The 17,805-nt window shown below is 36.1% G+C and overlaps 2 protein-coding genes across 2 annotated transcripts in view; both read right to left on the bottom strand.

Annotated features, from left to right (window-relative positions):
- LOC127438388 (peroxisome proliferator-activated receptor delta-like) overlaps window positions 1–958 on the bottom strand; it is a 79,992-nt gene extending 79,034 nt beyond the window's left edge. Inside the window, exon 1 of the mRNA XM_051693941.1 lies at window positions 869–958. The gene's annotated coding sequence lies outside the window, so the exon portion shown is untranslated. The remainder of the gene's footprint in view (window positions 1–868) is intronic.
- Window positions 959–1,065: 107 nt separating this feature from the next.
- On the bottom strand, window positions 1,066–17,674 carry LOC127438390 (serine/threonine-protein kinase 38-like). The gene is made up of 13 exons (XM_051693945.1): window positions 17,392–17,674; window positions 13,694–13,884; window positions 13,327–13,378; window positions 8,048–8,170; window positions 7,883–7,966; window positions 7,521–7,644; window positions 7,204–7,358; window positions 4,393–4,495; window positions 4,148–4,209; window positions 3,943–4,060; window positions 3,407–3,626; window positions 3,228–3,322; window positions 1,066–2,103 (listed from the first exon to the last, which is right to left on the bottom strand). Exons 2-13 carry the CDS (start codon window positions 13,822–13,824, stop codon window positions 1,964–1,966), a joined length of 1,407 nt encoding a protein of 468 aa, XP_051549905.1. The 5' UTR covers window positions 13,825–13,884; window positions 17,392–17,674; the 3' UTR covers window positions 1,066–1,963.
- Window positions 17,675–17,805: the final 131 nt, after the last annotated feature.

A 17,805-nucleotide genomic window follows, 5' to 3' on the forward strand; every position in this document is an offset into this window, starting at 1 on the left:
TGTTTAACGCTCCTATGGTATTGAAAATTGGCACCTCCTTTGGTATTCACGGTCATTTTTGACTGGAAGGGTCAGATGTGTAACCCTTTATTTCTTTAATATTGATGATGATGAATGATACCATTTCTTCTTCCCTGAAGTAAGAACAATAAAATTATGCATTTCTTTTGGGATTTTATGCTATTTTGATCTTATTTACATAACCCTAATTTCTAAATTTTACCATAAATTTGCATATACAAATAAGTAAATTTATGACAAAAATTTTTTTTACAATTCAGAACCTACGCTTCTGTAAGTTGAAACATGAAAATATGAGAATGTGACATAAATTGGAGATCATCTGGTGACAAAATATAAATAACATTTATATGGTTGAAAATCATGTTTTGCCAGTATCAGCCAGTAGATGACTATAGCCACATGTGTTGTAGTCTGATGGCTTGTTGTAAACTAATTTTATATTTTCTCACGTATATTTAGACATTATCAAACTATTATTTGTCAGAGTTTAGCATTTTCTTTTTTTTTTCTTTTTTGGATTTTTTCCCTTTTTCTCCCCAATTTGGAATGCCCAATTCCCAATGCGCTCTAAGTCCTCGTGGTGGCGTAGTGACTCGCCTCAATCCGGGCGGCGGAGGACGAATCTCAGTTGCCTCCGCGTCTGAGACCGTCAATCCACGAATCTTATCACGTGACTTGTTGAGCGCGTTAGCATGGAGGCTTCATGCTATTCTCCGCGACATCCACGCACAACTCACCACACGCCCCATTGAGAGCGAGAACCACATTATAGCGACCACGAGGAGGTTTCCCCATGTGACTCTACCCTCCCTAGCAACCGGGCCAATTTGGTTGCTTAGGAGACCTGGCTGGAGTCACTCAGCACGCCCTGGATTCAAACTCATGACTCCAGGTGTGATAGTCAGCGTCAGTACTTGCTGAGATACCCAGACCCCCTGCAGAGTTTAGCATTTTCAATTGATTTGAAGTGTCAGTTTTTGTAGTTCATTATGCTGCAATCAAACCTGACCATGGTGTTACAAAGAGAAGATACAGAATAAGTATTTTTCTAGCAATAATTTATTTCACATTGTAATAACTCAAAGTAAATGCATAATAATGTCCAGAAAATAAACATCAAGAAACAGAAATGAACTGCAAAATTCAATTAGACTATGAAACAGAAGAATCAGAGCACTTGTACCATGTGACCCTCTGATTGTACCTTTGAAATTCAAATCAGTACCAGTCAAATTCAATGACACAATCACATTCATATACAAATAAAGCTTTCAGCCGAAGAAACTTGTGAATAAGTGAAATCGAAGCACTGACAAACCACATCGAGAAAGCTAAAACTAGCACACAGTCATGCAAAAATATTATCAAAAAAATATAAATATGGATAAACAACATGACTGATCATACATCTGCTATGCATTCATGGGATTCCACCCATTATTTGGCATTATAATTGAAAAGCACAATTAAATATGTGATTGTCTTCACTGAGAGTCAAACATGAATTTCAGCAAGGGTTTTAAGCCAACATGACAAGTCATTAAATATATACAATAATGGAAATCCTACAAATACTAAGAGCACTTTAGAATAGCTACATGGTTTTGGATCATTGGGTGATGATCTATTAAAACTTGAGGCCATTTGCCTGCACAATCTTTGAAGATTTTGACCATAAAAAACAAGATTGTAAAAAGTACAGCACAAATAACAAATGAAAATGAAATCCAGCAGTGAAGAAAATGTTTTTCTAAAGCCCAGAGTGGCTTCCTGGAAGAGAACAGACTGATATAAAGATGTTCTCTTTGGTAGTGTCGAGACAGACGTGACCATTTACAGAAGACTAAATCCTCATTAGAATTATTCTGTAATCGTGCAATGAAATGCTTCATTGAATATCAAGAGCTCAGACAGCAAGAGAAGAGAATGAAGAAGGTATTTATCTTTTCCCAGTCTTCATGTATGATGGAATGGCTCCTCTGGCCGTCAGACCCTCAAATCGTTTGTAGGTGTAGTTGATGAAGACCCAGTCCTTGTTCTTATATTCAGACTCTGGATGACTGCTCACCACCGCTGGACCTCAACAGAGACATCAAAACATCAACCTCATGGCTTACAAATTGACAAGTATGATAGAATGAATGTGATAATCTACTTTCTGTGTGTCTGTTTTCTATGTGACTTTTTCCTGTAGAACTGTTTCCTGTTTGTCTGTTTCCTGTATAACTGTTTCCTGTTTGTCTGTATCCTGTTTTGTCTGTTTCTTCAGTGACTGTTTTCTGTTTGTCTGTTTCTTGTTTGTCTTTTTCCCATGTAACTGTTTCCTGTTTGTCTGTTTCTTTATTGACTGATTTCTGTTTGTCTATTTCCTGTATAACTGTTTCCTGTTTGTCTTTTTCCCATGTAACTGTTTCCTGTTTGTCTGTTTCCTGTATATCTGTTTCCTGTATAACTGTTTCCTGTTTGTCTTTTTCTTGTTTGTCTGTTTTTTTATGACTGATTTCTGTTTGTTTTTTTCCTGTTTGTCTGTTTCTTTTTTGTCTGTTTCCTGTGTATTTGTTTCTTGTGTGTCTGTTTACAATATGTCTATTTTCTGTGTGATTGTTTCCTTTGTGACTGTTTCCTGTTTGTTTGTTTTGTATGTTTGACTCTTCCCTGTGTGTTTGTTTCCTGTTTGTATTTTTCCCATGTAACTGTTTCCTGTTTGTCTGTTTCTTCTGTAACTGTTTCCTGTTTGTATTTTTCCTGTGTAACTGTTTCCTGTTTGTCTTTTTCCTGTGTAACTGTTTCCTGTTTGTCTGTTTCCTGTGTAACTGTTTCCTGTATAACTGTTTCCTGTTTGTCTGTTTCTTGTTTGTCTGTTTCTTTTATGACTGATTTCTGTTTGTCTTTTTCCCGTGTAACTGTTTCCTGTTTGTCTTTTTCCTGTGTAAATGTTTCCTGTATAACTGTTTCCTGTTTGTCTTTTTCCTGTGTATTTGTTTCTTGTGTGTCTGTTTACAATATGTCTATTTTCTGTGTGATTGTTTCCTTTGTGACTGTTTCCTGTTTGTTTGTTTGTTTTGTATGTTTGACACTCCCTGTGTGTTTGTTTCTTGTGTGTCTGTTTACAATATGTCTATTTTCTGTGTGACTGTTTCCTGTTTGTTTGTTTGTTTTGTATGTTTGACACTCCCTGTGTGTTTGTTTCCTGTGTGTCTTACTTGTAGGCTGCAAGATGTCTGATTCTGGAAACTCGTCGAAGTTTGATGTGTCATCGATGCTTTTGATCTCAATAGGAATTGCAGCAGGTCTCTCTCTGTGAACGAGTTGTAATGCATTGTAAGTAAAAGAACTGATCAAATAATAATAACATAATAATGGAACAGTTAATCTGTTAAACCTGATATGGTCATAATCGACTCCTTCAAAGAAAGCGTTTCTCTTGATTTCTTCAACACCAGCCGTTCCGATACGATGATCAGCTTCACAGCAGAATCTCAGGATCAGTTCTTTGGCTCGCTCTGAGATCGGGACCTCTGGAGGAAACACCAGCGTCTCTTTCCAGTTCATCACCTTCTTGTAGGTCTCCTGAGGAGTTTCTGAGCAGAACGGAGGATAACCTACAACACCACAACATTAATGTCAACAACCACACACACACAGTAACACATGTGCTAACCAGACAGGATGCGTGTTTTTGAATGCCAAGTTATTAGTCTGTCCTCACTGAAAGCGAAATGCTTTTACTGTTCTACTATACTTATTCTAAACTTTTTTATGGACTGTGCCACCACAGGTAAAAAAATTATTGTAAGTTATTTCAAACAGTACTTTTACGAGTTTGACTATATTGTTGATCAGTTAAATGCTACATTGTTGAACAAAAGAATCAACATACTCAAAGTGACTCTCATTTACAAATATTTTGCTTCGTACCAATCAGCATCTCATACATAATGACGCCAAGGCTCCACCAATCACAGAGTTTGTTGTAGCCGGTCTGCATGAAGACCTCCGGGGCGATGTAGTCCGGCGTTCCCACAGTGGAGAAGGCCTGAAAGAGGTGGAGCAACATAATGCATCACTTCCTGTGTGCTTTAAACAACTAATGAAGCTTCATGATGCTGTTTTAAACACTCACCAGCTGTCGACGGTTTCTTTTCCATGTCTCTGCTTTTCTTTTAGAGTTCATATGCTGAAACGCTGACAGAAAAACACATGATTATTTATATTGCATTATGAAGACTATAGAGATTTTGACCTGAGATCAGATTGTAAAGCTTCTGGTATTAAAGTCAATGTCAATTCACTCGACAAGCAGTTTTCTTTTCTGTGCTGAAACAGGAAGTTGTGTGTTGGCATGACATCAGGGTATTTGTCACTCACTGAGGTCGTTGGATTGGCTGTGATTAAGGTTCCGATAGAACTCGGTCCGATGAGCTTTTTTGAGCCCTGTACACAACCCGAAATCAGACAGCTTGACATGACCCTGAAACACACACACAGTTCTGATGAAACACATCTCACAGCCAATCAGAGCACTTGCTGAGAGGAAGCTGAGCAGAAACAGAAGACAGCAGAATAAGGATGTGTCAGTCATTGAGTCACTTCTTGTTTCTGTGACATATTCACACCACATAAATGAATGAGAGATTGTGAGGGGAAAGTCACTGAGAATCAATTGCTCTCGCTGATAGTGTTGTTTATTTGCATGTGCTGTCTGCATTGTTTTAGCGCCCGGTTCAGTATCATTTTATAAATTACTACTGCCATGATCAGTAGAAAAGAAATAAAATCCAGTTTCGCTAGTGGAAAGCAGGTTTGTATACATTTATTATTCTAGCGCAAAATTAATTGTGCAGCTAGAATACAGCTGAGCTTTGTGAATAAAGCACAATCCATAATTGACTGTTCCCTGTGCGTCTGCTTCCTTTTTGTCCATTTCCTGTGTATCTGTTTCCTATGTGTCTGTTTCCTGTTCATCTGTTTCTTTAGTGACTGATTTCTGTTTCTATATTTCCTGTGTAACTGTTTTCTGTTTGTCTGTTTCCTGTTTGTCTATTTCCTGTGTAACTGTTTCTTGTTTGTCTGTTTCTTTTGTGACTGTTTCCTGTTTGTCTGTTACCTGTTTGTCTGTTTCCTGTTTGTCTATTTCCTGTGTAACTGTTTCCTGTTTGTCTGTTTTCTGTGTAACTCTTTCCTGTTTGTCTGTTTTCTGTGTAACTGTTTCCTGTTTGTCTATTTCCTGTGTAACTGTTTCCTGTTTGTCTGTTTTCTGTGTAACTGTTTCCTGTTTGTCTGTTTCTTGTTTGTCTGTATCCTGTTTGTCTGTTTCTTTTGTGACTGTTGCCTGTTTGTCTGTTACCTGTTTGTCTGTTTCCTGTTTGTCTATTTCCTGTCTAACTGTTTCCTGTTTGTCTGTTTCCTGTTTGTCTGTATACAGTTTGTCTGTTTCTTTTGTTTCTGTTTCCTGTGTGTTTGTTTCTTGTGTGTCTGTTTACAATATGTCTATTTTCTGTGGGATTGTTTCCTATGTGACTGTTTTCTGCTTGTTTCATTTGTGACTGTTTCCTGTTTGTTTGTTTTGTATGTTTGACTCTTCCCTATGTGTTTGTTTCCTGTGTGTCTTACTTGTAGGCTGCAAGATGTTTGATTCTGGAAACTAGTCAAAGTTTGATGTGTCATCAATGAGCCTAATTAGCATAGACAGGAGAAAGAAATGGCTTACTTATTTTAAATACTCACGGCCAGTGTTGGGTCTAATCCAATTTCAAAGTAATTAGTTACTGTAATCTAATTACTTTTTAGTCAAAAACAATTGTGTAATGCATTACATTTTTAATTCTTGTAATCAGATTACAGTTACTGACTTTAACCTAACCCTAACCCAATTAATTTAATAACGTTTAAGTACATTATAGTGTTATGTAGAATATATGAATTATGGACCAGTAACGAGTCATTGTGAAGGAGAAATGTGAGGTGCTGAGTGTGTGACTTGTGTGTAACAATGAACAAGAAAGAAACATAGACATTATTTTGAACGGAAATGTGTTTTAGAAAGTAACGTAAAGTAGTTAGTAATGTGATTACTTTATCAATGAAGTAATTAGTAAAGTTATCTGTGACGAGGAGGAGGGCGTGGCCGGGCTGTGATGGAGCACTGCCAGCACTGAATCAGATGATCAGAGGGAGAGCGAGATAAAGGGGCGGCCGGAGATGCCGGTTCAGGAGAGATAGACGCACGCGGCCGCGTTGCACGTTTATTTATGTTGGTTTTAAGTTTAGCATTAAACTTTACATTGACTGTTCTGGCCTCTTCCTTGCCCATCCATGAACTGTTACATTATCTAATTACAATTTTAGAGCAATAATTAGTAATTTGTAGTGGATTACTATTTTTAAGTAACTTACCCAACAGTGCTCATGGCACATTGATATTTCAGCACATTTAGCGTCTGGTTAAACTGGATTTCGGAATGTTAGTGAATAAATCCCGAAACATAACGCAAGTATGTGAACACACACGCTTCTAGCTACACAAGCTCGATTTCGCATGTAGCTGCTTTCCAATTGCGTCAGACCGCAATTTTTAACACAATGTAAGTATGCATTGCATTCTCAATGTTGCCACAAGGGGTGCTATAGCAAGATTAGTATGAACTGTCATGATGGGGCAACAGTTCAAAGATAATATAGTTGAGGATGTTTTTAAAGTCAATATATTTATAGCAACTTACCTGAATAATAACACATCCAGTTTAATGGCACAGACGTTTAAAGGTAACTCTATCGCCCCCTTGAGGACTGAGGTTTGTTACCGCCACAGAAACACAAAAACGCACGTTATGTACAGTATGTTTAAATAGACTGTGTGTTGGCAATGCGCGTTGGCAATGCACTCGCATCTGCATACACGTACTGGTGTAAAGTATGTTTCTGGCTTAATACGCAGGTTTTTGCACTGAAATATCATGCGTTTAACTGCGCTACAAAGTCAAATCGCAGTGACTATGCCAACAATAAAACGTTTTTGGGTTTCAGTGTGGATTTTGTAGTTATTGCAATTCGCAGAGTATAGCTGATCCAAACCTGTGTATCATGAAAGAGTCACAACTGTAGTTACTGTGTTTTGCTTTTGTAGGGCAGTAAAGTGTCGTAACTGTTTAGTTTAGTGAATTGGCCACAGTGTTTGACCTTTGAGTCCAGTAGCACATTGTCTGGTTTGATGTCTCTGTGTATGAATCCCAGCTGGTGGATGAAATCGATGGCCAGAACCGTCTCGGCTACGTAAAACTGAGTTTCCTCCTCCGTCAGAGTGTCTTTCTTCATCAGTAGAGTCATCATGTCACCTGCAGAGTTTGTAATATTTCATGAGCATCACACAAACTCTCAACACAACAGACAAGATCTCATCATTGCAGACCCTGACGTAACATTACAGTCATTAGATCAGTGGTTTATAAGCCAGTGCTTCTCAACTGGTTTTGCTTCAGAACCCAGAGTAAACTCACCTCCAGGTAGAAACTCCATCAGCAAGTAAAGATTCATTTTATCCTGAAAACTGTAGAACATTTTCACTACCCAGAGACTGTCTGCCTGAACCAGGATGTCTCTCTCTGCACGGATATGACCCACCTGACAGACAGAAATAAACAGGGATTTCATCTTCAGTTTATTTTTCTTATTACATTTAAATGTATTTATTTTTGAAGTTTTGTGAACGCAGCATAGAAGATGATTTCAACTCTCATGTAAACGCTATTTTCTTGAGTTGTCGGATTTTTTGAATAAGATTTTAATTATATATGTAATTGTTGCTGATAGACGATGGTGATCATTAGCAACTTGAAATTAAACTTTCGTTAGGCGTCACCTGTTCTTTCTGCAGCATGTCGGCTTTGCGAAGGATCTTCATGGCGTAAACATGACCCGTGTCCTTCTTCTGAACCAAACGCACCTGACAACAACACAAACACACATTTATATCTACAACAGACACACACTGATTCATTAGTGTGTCATCAGCACTCATAATCACCTCGCCGAAAGCTCCTCGTCCAATCACCTTCAGAGACTCAAAGTCTTCCAGTCCCAGTCTGGTTCTCTTTAGCCGAAGGAACTCTGTCTCTTTACGAGCGTGCTGAGAGCGACGCACGCGCTTCTGAAACACAACATATACATATTATTTATGTAACCTGTGTGTGTGTGTATGTATGTATGTATAGTTTAAAAAATAATTCCAGAAGTGGGTTAAATCTGACAAAATCTCCCCTTTAGGACAATCTCATTTGTAAAAATGGATCATATATAAAGTAAATCATGGTTTTTTTTTTTCTTTAATTTTAAAAATGCACAAAGTGTTCTCTAAGGTGTTTGGGGTTAATTAGCTTTGTTTAATATTAAAAAGTGTATGATGTGTATGGTGCCTTGATCCTGCTTTATATCTAACATTTCTGACTTTATTTCACGCAATTGCGACTTTATAACTCACAATTCCGAGATGTAAAGTCACAATTGCGTGACATAAATCACTAGTTTATATCTTGCAATTGCAACTTTATTTTTCGAAATTGCAACTTTATATCTCTTTTTAGGTTTTGACATCAAAAGCATAGAATAACCCGATGACATCAAATCTCAACGCATTTATTTATTTATTTTTTGCGTTGCCAGATTTTTTGAATAAGCAGATGTTATATATTGCCATTCCAACTTTCTTATCTGGCAATTACGACTTTTTTTTTTTGTGAAATTGTGACTTTCTCTGAATTGAAATATTATATCTCGGAATTGCAACTTTATAATTTTTTTGAATTGTGACTTTATATCGATATAAAAATACCTCCAAATCATTCGCATTTATTACAATTATTTTAACATTTTGTACTCTGACATGTTTGTAGGTGTTTTGCCATCCTGCTGTGACTGTGTGGGTGGGGTAGTGGGCGGAGTCAGGCTCAGGCTCAGACTGTGATTGGCTGAGGGTGATGAGTGGGCTGATAGGGCCACATGGGAGGCAGGACAGGGGGTGTGACCATGGGCGGGGCATGGATTCGCCATGCTGGTTTGCCCCCAGTGCACTGAGGCGTCTGGTCGAGCTGCCGGTGCCAGTTCTGTCCCATCACCAGCTTAAGCGTTTGGAGGAGCATCGCTACAGCAGCTCCGGTCGCTCCCTGCTCGAACCCGTCATGCAGCGGTACTGGGAGTGGCTCGTTCACAAGATGCCACCCTGGATTGCACCTAACCTCATTACCATCTTAGGCCTGGCAACCAACATTTTCATCACGCTGGTGCTGGTATATCTCGCAATTGCAACTTTATTTCTTGGAATTGCAACTTTATATCTTTATTTGTTTTTTGAACTGCAACTTTCTTTCACGGAATTGCGACTTTATATCCGGCAATTACGACTTTTTGTTTGGAATTGCGACTTTCTCGGAATTGCGATATTATATCGGAATTGCAAATTTATATCTGGAAATTCTGACTTTTTGGGGAATTGCGGCTTTATATCTCGCAATTGCAATTTTATATTTCATAATTGCAACTTTATATCTCAGAATTGCGATTATATATCTTGGAATTGCAACTTTATATCTGGCAATTACGACCTTTTTTTTGGAATTGCGTCTTTCTCACAATTGCAACTTTATATCTCGGAATTGCGACTTTATATCAGAATCAGAATGAGCTTTATTGCCAAGTATACTTACACATACAAGGAATTTGTCTTGGTGACAGGAGCTTAAAGTGTACAACCATACAAAAACAATACAAAAACAGCAGCAAGACATAGATAATAATAAAAAATAAAAAATTATTATACACATACATACAGACACACATACGTACATACACACATACGTACATACACACATACACATGGGTAGTGCAAATCTAATACAATCTGTTATCTGTTATGTACAGTGCAAATAGAAATCTGTTATGTACAGTGCAAATGTTTTTTGTTTTTTTTTCAGAGGAATGAAATGGCAGAAGAGGTTGGATGTGTTGGATAAATATAAGAAAGACTAAACTGTGTATTGCACATAGTTATTGCTCAATGGGGCAATTTAACTGTTCATGAGATGGATAGCCTGAGGGAAAAAACTGTTCCTGTGCCTGACGGTTCTGGTGCTCAGAGCTCTGAAGTGCCTCAACTGGCAAAGGAAGTACAACCTCTGCTGGGCCTTTTTCACAATGGAGTCAATGTGTGTCTCCCACTTCAGGCCCTGTGAGATGGTAGTGCCCAGGAACCTGAATGACTCCACTGCTGCCACAGTGCTGTTTAGAATGGTGAGGGGGGTCAGTGTTGGGGTGTTGCTCCCAAAGTCCACAATCATCTCCACTGTTTTGAGCGTGTTCAGCTCAAGGTTGTTTTGACTGCACCAGACAGCCAGCTGTTCAACCTCCATTCTGTATGCAGACTCATCATCATCTCAGATGAGGCCGATGACAGTGGTGTCATCTGCAAACTTCAGGAGCTTGACAGAGGGGTCCTTGGCGATGCAGTCATTGGTGTAGAGGGAGAAGAGTAGTGGGGAGAGCACACATCCCTGGGGGGCACCAGTGCTGATTGTACAGGGAAGTGAGTTTCCCCTGTCTCACAAGCTGCTGCCTGTCTGTCAGAAAGCTGGTAATCCACTGACAGATAGACGTGGGAACAGAGAGTTGGTGTAATTTATTCTGGAGTATAGCTGGGATGATGGGGTTGAAAGCCGAACTGAAGTCCACAAAAAGGATCCTTGCATATGTCCCTGGTCTGTCCAGATGTTGCAGGATATGATGCAATCCCATGTTGACTGCATCATCCACAGACCTGTTTGCTCAATAAGCAAGTTGAAAGGGATCTAGAAAGGGTCCAGTGATGTCCTTCAGGTGGGCCAACACCAGTCTCTCAAATGATTTCATGACCACAGACGTCAGGGCGACAGGTCTGTAGTCATTAAGTCCTGTGATTTTTGGTTTCTTTGGGACAGGAATAATGATTGAGCGTTTGAAGCAGCATGGGACTTCACACTGCTCCAGTGATCTATTGAAGATCTGTGTGAAGATGGGTGCCAGCTGGTTAGCACAGGATCGAAGACACGCTGGTGAGACGCCATCTGGGCCTGAAGCTTTCCTCGTCTTTTGTTTCTGAAAGACCGGCTCACATCATCTTCACAGATCTTAAGTGCAGATTGAGTAGCAGGAGGGGGGTTGCAGGAGGTGTTGGTGTTTGTGTGAAGTGAAGGTCAGAGTGGGTGTGGGGTGTGAGATTGGGCCTTTCAAATCTGCAGTAGAACACATTCAGGTCATCAGCCAGTTGTTGGTCCACCACAGGGTTGGGGGCAGGAGTCCTGTAATTCGTAAGTTGTTTCATGCCACTCCACACTGATGCAGGGTTGTTAGCTGAAAACTTGTTTTTCAGCTTATCAGAGTATCTTCTTTTAGCCACTCTGATTCCCTTATTCAGTGTGTTCCTGGCCTGATTGTACAAGATTTTATGCCCAACTCTGTAAGCATCCTCTTTGGCCTGACGAAGCTGCCTGAGCTCTGCTGTAAACCATGGTTTGTCATTGTTGAACTTTAAATAAGTCCTAGTAGGAATGCACATATCCTCACAGAAACTGATATACGATGTCACAGTATCTGTGAGCTCGTCCAGGTCTGTGGCTGCAGCTTCAAAAACACTCCAATCCGTGCAATCGAAGCAGGCTTGTAGTTCCAGCTTTGCTTCATTGGTCCATCTCTTTACAGTCCTTACTACAGGCTTGGTTGATTTTAATTTCTGCCTGTAGGTTGGAAGAAGATGAACCAGACAGTGATCAGAGAGTCCCAAAGCTGCTCTAGGATCAGAGCGATATGCATCCTTTATTGTTGTGTAGCAATGATCCAGTATGTTCCTGTCTCTGGTGGGGCATGTGATGTGCTGTGTGTATTTGGGCAGTTCACATGTGAGATTTTCTTCGTTAAAATCCCCAAGAATAATAATAACTGAGTCCGGGTATTGTTGTTCTGTGTCTGTGATTTGATCAGCCAGCTGTTGCAGCGCTGTGTTCAAACACGCGTTTGGCGCGATATAAACACTCACCAGAATAAACGAGGAAAACTCCTGCGGCGAGTAGAACAGCTTACAGTTAATAAAGAGCGCTTCCAAATTAGGACAGCACATCCTCTTTAACGTTGTTACATCTGTACAACAACTTTCATTGATGTAAAAGCATGTTCCACCGCCTCTTGTTTTCCCCGTTAACTCCGCGATGTGATCCGCTCTGAACAGCTGGAAGCCCGGCAGATGTAACGCGCTGTCCGGAATGGCTTCACTCAGCCAGGTTTATGTGAAGCACAAGGCAGCAGAGGTTGCAAAGTCCTTGTTTGTGCTGGTGAGGAGATGTAGTTCGTCCGCTTTGTTAGGAAGAGAGCGGAGATTCGCTAGATGAATGCTCGGCAGCTTGTTCGAAAGCCGCGCCGACGGAGTTTGACCAGCGCGCCTGCTCGTCTCCCTCGCCTGCGTCTCATAGCGTGTTTAAACAACACAGCCTCGCCTCCAACTATAATGTCAAACAAAATGTCAGAATATTCAAAATCCGGGAAAAGATTGACTGGTATATGCTGTCAAATGTTCAGCAGTTCGTCTCTGGTAAAACTGACTGGAAAAAGATTGCTAAACACAGGACAAACAAACAAAAACAACAAAACAATAGAAGCGCTCCACACCGAGGCGGCCATCCATGGCGCCATCATGATGTATAGGCAATTACGACTTTTTCTGGAATTGCGACTTTGTATCTCGCAATTGCAATTTTATATTTCCGAATTGCAACTTTATATCTGCCTATTACTACTTTATTTCTTGCAACTGTGACTTTATATCTCACAATTATGACTTTATATTTCGGATTTGCAACTTTATATCTCGTAATTATGACTTTATTTCTCGCAATTGCAACTTTATATCTTGCAATTACTACTAAGTTGCGTCTTTATATTTCGGAATTGCGACTATATTTCTATATCAGTTGTGAGTTTATGTCTCGTAATTATGATTATATCTTGCAACTGCGACTTTTTATCAGAAATGTGACTTTATATCTCACAATTGTAACTTAGTATCTGGGATTTGCAACTTTATTTCTTGCAGTTGTGACTTTAAATCTCGCAATTGTGACTTATTATCTCTCAGTTGCAAGATATAAAGTCACAGTTGTGAGATATTAAGTCAGAATGACCTTTTTTACTCCATGGCAGGATCTGTCTTCTATAGATATGTGCTCACTGAGATACATAAATATGTGTGTGAGTGTGTGTGTAATTGTTGTGTAAATAGATGTTCACCTCTTCATCAGGTAGTCCCTCCTCATCCATTACTTTCTCCAGTTTTTGCTGCCTGTGAACAGAATGTTTCTAGATTACTTGAGGCAAGAACTGTACTACCATACTATTTATTGCACACACAAACAGAAGTTGTGTAGCGTTACACTTGACAAAAAGCGCAGAACACAACTACACAAACACTAAGAAAGACTGTTTGTTTCGTACACGCTTCTGAAGGTGAAAAAGAAGTGAACAAAGACACTTTGGAGTGAATGTAGAGGTTTTTTCTAAAGAACTATAGAATAAAAGTTTGGCTGTAAACTCCCTTTTGGTTTTAATTCTTTAAATCTTTACAGGAATCTTTGTTTTTAGGGTTGTGTGTATATACCTTATCTCTCTCTCCTCATGTTGTGTTATAAGGTTACTGTAGAAGTTTTCCAGCATGACTTTAGCCATGGTCACTCGTTCCTTTGTGTGATTACTCATTAATGAGCTGGAGGCATGGCCTCGGGTCGCCATGGTTACCTGAATACCACTAAAACACCAAACTGCTGGTCTGGAACCGGTTTGAATGCAGATCTGTGCCAATGACACAAGAGTTCAACACAATGGAAAGAGATAACATCATTTGCATAAACTGAGAACACAACCATTCTGTAATTTAACATAATGACATTCAGACATTTTTTAAGTGTAACTTCAGTGAACAAATACTTTTGGGGTCACTGTATATAAGACTGTATAATAAATAATGTTTCTCTAAACTGCGTTGTATTTGTAGTTCTGTCAGCCTCTGATGAAGGAAAAAACAAGCGAGTGTGTGTTTGGCAGACAGTCTGTTCAGGATCTGTGGTCTGAAGCATTTGCTTAAATGTGTAAATATAGAAACTGTTCAATAAAAGAATTCACATTCCAGAAATTCAGACACAATATTTCTGTGAGTGACATGCAAACAATTAAACTGAATGCATTTTATATAGTTTGTATTCATATCCTTTATATAGTGCATTTAGTTTATATAGTTTATATAGTTCATATGGTTTAAATACTGTAGTTCCTATCATTCATATAGTTTATATATAGTTTATATCGTTCATATTTTTCATTCAGTTTATATATAATTCATATAGTTTATATTTAGTTAATATATAGTTCCTATAATTTATATATAGTTTATACCATTCGTATTGTTCATAAAGTGTATATATAGTTCATATAGTTTATATATAAAGTAGTTTCTATAATTTATATATAGTTTATATCGTTCATATTGTTCATTCAGTTTATATATAGTTCATATAGTATATATATTGTTAATATATAGTTCCTATAGTTTAGATACAGTTTATATAGATTATATATCATATTGTTAATATTGTTCATATAGTTATATACAGTTTATATCCTTCATATTATTCATATTGTTTATATAAAGTTTATATCATTCATATTGTTCATACAGTTTATATATAGTTCATATTGTTAATTTAGTGTATATATAGTTAATATTGTTCATACAGTTTATATATAGTTCATATTGTTAATTTAGTGTATATATAGTTCATACTGTTCATACAGTTTATATATAGTTCATATTGTTCATATAGTGTATATATAGTTCATACTGTTCATATAGTGTATATATAGTTCATATTGTTTATATACAGTTCCTATAGTTTATATATAGTTTATATAGTTCATATTGTTCATATTGTGTATATATAGTTTGTATTGTTCATATAGTGTATATATATTTTGTATTGTTCATATTGTTTATATATAGTTCCTATAGTTTATATAGAGTTTATATAGTTCATACTGTTCATATAGTGTATATATATTTCATATTGTTAATATATAGTTCCAATAGTTTATATAGTTTATATAGTTCATATTGTTCATATAGTGTATATATATATATATTTCGTATTGTTCATATAGTGTATATATATATAGTTCATATTGTACATATAGTGTATATATAGTTCATATTGTTCATATAGTTTATATATAGTTCATATTGTTCAAATAGTGTATATATAGTTCATATTGTTCATATAGATTATATAGTTCATATTGTTCATATAGTGTATATATAGTTCATATTGTTCATATAGTTTATATATAGTTCATATTGTTCATATAGTTTACATATAGTTCATATTGTTCATATAGTGTATATATATTTCGTATTGTTCATATAGTTTATATATAGTTCATATTGTTCATTCAGTTATATATAGTTCATATACTTTATATATAGTTTATATAATTTGTATTTTTCATACAGTTTATATATAGTTCATATTGTTCATATAGTGTATATATAGTTCATATAATGTATATATAGTTCATATTGTTCATATAGTTTATATATAGTTCATATTGTTCATATAGTTTATATATAGTTCATATTGTTCATATAGTGTATATATAGTTCATACTGTTCATACAGTTTATATATAGTTCAAATTGTTAATATAGTGTATATATAGTTCATATAGTTTATATACAGTTCCTATAGTTTATATAGAGTTTATATAGTTCATATTGTTCATATAGTGTATATATAGTTTGTTTGTTCATATAGTGTATATATATTTCATATTGTTAATATATAGTTCCTATAGTTTATATAGTTCATATTGTTCATATAATGTATATATAGTTCAAATTGTTCATATAGTGTATATATAGTTCAAATTGTTCATATAGTGTATATATAGTTCATATTGTTCATATAGTGTATATATAGTTCATACTGTTCATACAGTTTATATATAGTTCAAATTGTTAATATAGTGTATATATAGTTCATATAGTTTATATACAGTTCCTATAGTTTATATAGAGTTTATATAGTTCATATTGTTCATATAGTGTATATATAGTTTGTTTGTTCATATAGTGTATATATATTTCATATTGTTAATATATAGTTCCTATAGTTTATATAGTTCATATTGTTCATATAATGTATATATAGTTCAAATTGTTCATATAGTGTATATATAGTTCATATAGTTTATATACAGTTCCTATAGTTTATATAGAGTTTATATAGTTCATATTGTTCATATAGTGTATATATAGTTTGTTTGTTCATATAGTGTATATATATTTCATATTGTTAATATATAGTTCCTATAGTTTATATAGTTCATATTGTTCATATAATGTTTATATAGTTCATATTGTTAATATAGTGTATATATAGTTCATACTGTTCATACAGTTTATATATAGTTCAAATTGTTAATATAGTGTATATATAGTTCATATAGTTTATATACAGTTCCTATAGTTTATATAGAGTTTATATAGTTCATATTGTTCATATAGTGTATATATAGTTTGTTTGTTCATATAGTGTATATATATTTCATATTGTTAATATATAGTTCCTATAGTTTATATAGTTCATATTGTTCATATAATGTATATATAGTTCAAATTGTTCATATAGTGTATATATAGTTCATATAGTTTATATACAGTTCCTATAGTTTATATAGAGTTTATATAGTTCATATTGTTCATATAGTGTATATATAGTTTGTTTGTTCATATAGTGTATATATATTTCATATTGTTAATATATAGTTCCTATAGTTTATATAGTTCATATTGTTCATATAATGTTTATATAGTTCATATTGTTAATATAGTGTATATATAGTTCATATTGTTCATATATTTTATATATAGCCACACAAAGACAACTGTTAAAAAACCCCTGCGTAAAGCCTGTGTGCGGAGATGCTTTACTTCTGCTTTAAATTTGCTGGTCGATTCAGTTATAATTATTTTTGAAAAAACAACTCGGTTTCTCTTGAAGATTTATTTTGAATACCAAATGAAAGACATTTGGTAATTTAAGCAGTTACTGGCCTTAGAGAGACCAATTTTTTTCCCACACAAGAAGTCGTTTCCATCATTAAAATGCATACAGATGTTTTGTAAAGAACATATAATTATGGAATGAGGGATGCTGGGGGCGGGGCCGCACGGTGACGTCAGCAGCGAGCGTTCACACATCAAACTTCACCTTTAAAACATAAGAACACTGAAGCTCTTTATAAATACCTGATTTAAAGACTCTCACTGATTTTCTTTGGCTCGTGATAGTCGATATTTCCCGCGATTCTTGTTCTATTGGCAAACAGACATGAAGCGACTCCAGAAAAGAAAGAAAAAGAAAAACAACTGAAAAAAAAACACAGTAGAAACTGGTCGAAAGAAAAAGAAATTTCTGTGTGTTTAAGCGGATGAAAGTTCACTTTATTCCGCTGAACTCCCGCATCAATAACAGAAGAATATCTCTGTGAAACTTCTGCGTTTTTACTGATGACGAATTTGACCCGAAAGAACAGAAATGAGACGCTCCTCCCATAAAGAGAGAGACAGAGAGGGCTGGGAGAACGTTTATTCACTTTTATAATAATTATCCTATTATTGGACATTTAGACATTTAATCTAATTAATTTAGAGTTTGTATTA

This window comes from Myxocyprinus asiaticus, chromosome 49, assembly GCF_019703515.2.
Source record: "Myxocyprinus asiaticus isolate MX2 ecotype Aquarium Trade chromosome 49, UBuf_Myxa_2, whole genome shotgun sequence".
Classification (NCBI taxonomy): domain Eukaryota; kingdom Metazoa; phylum Chordata; class Actinopteri; order Cypriniformes; family Catostomidae; genus Myxocyprinus; species Myxocyprinus asiaticus.

What these genes read in the sequence shown, in the direction of transcription:
- LOC127438390 (XM_051693945.1), bottom strand. Translation starts at nt 13,824, where the DNA reads ATGGCGACCCGAGGCCATGCCTCCAGCTCATTAATGAGTAATCACACA. An exon ending in CATGAGGAGAGAGAGATAAG is followed by an intron (nt 13,379 to 13,693) that starts GTATATACACAC and finishes TTCTGTTCACAG; the next exon opens with GCAGCAAAAACTGGAGAAAG. An exon ending in GTCGATTATGACCATATCAG is followed by an intron (nt 3,323 to 3,406) that starts GTTTAACAGATT and finishes ACTCGTTCACAG; the next exon opens with AGAGAGACCTGCTGCAATTC.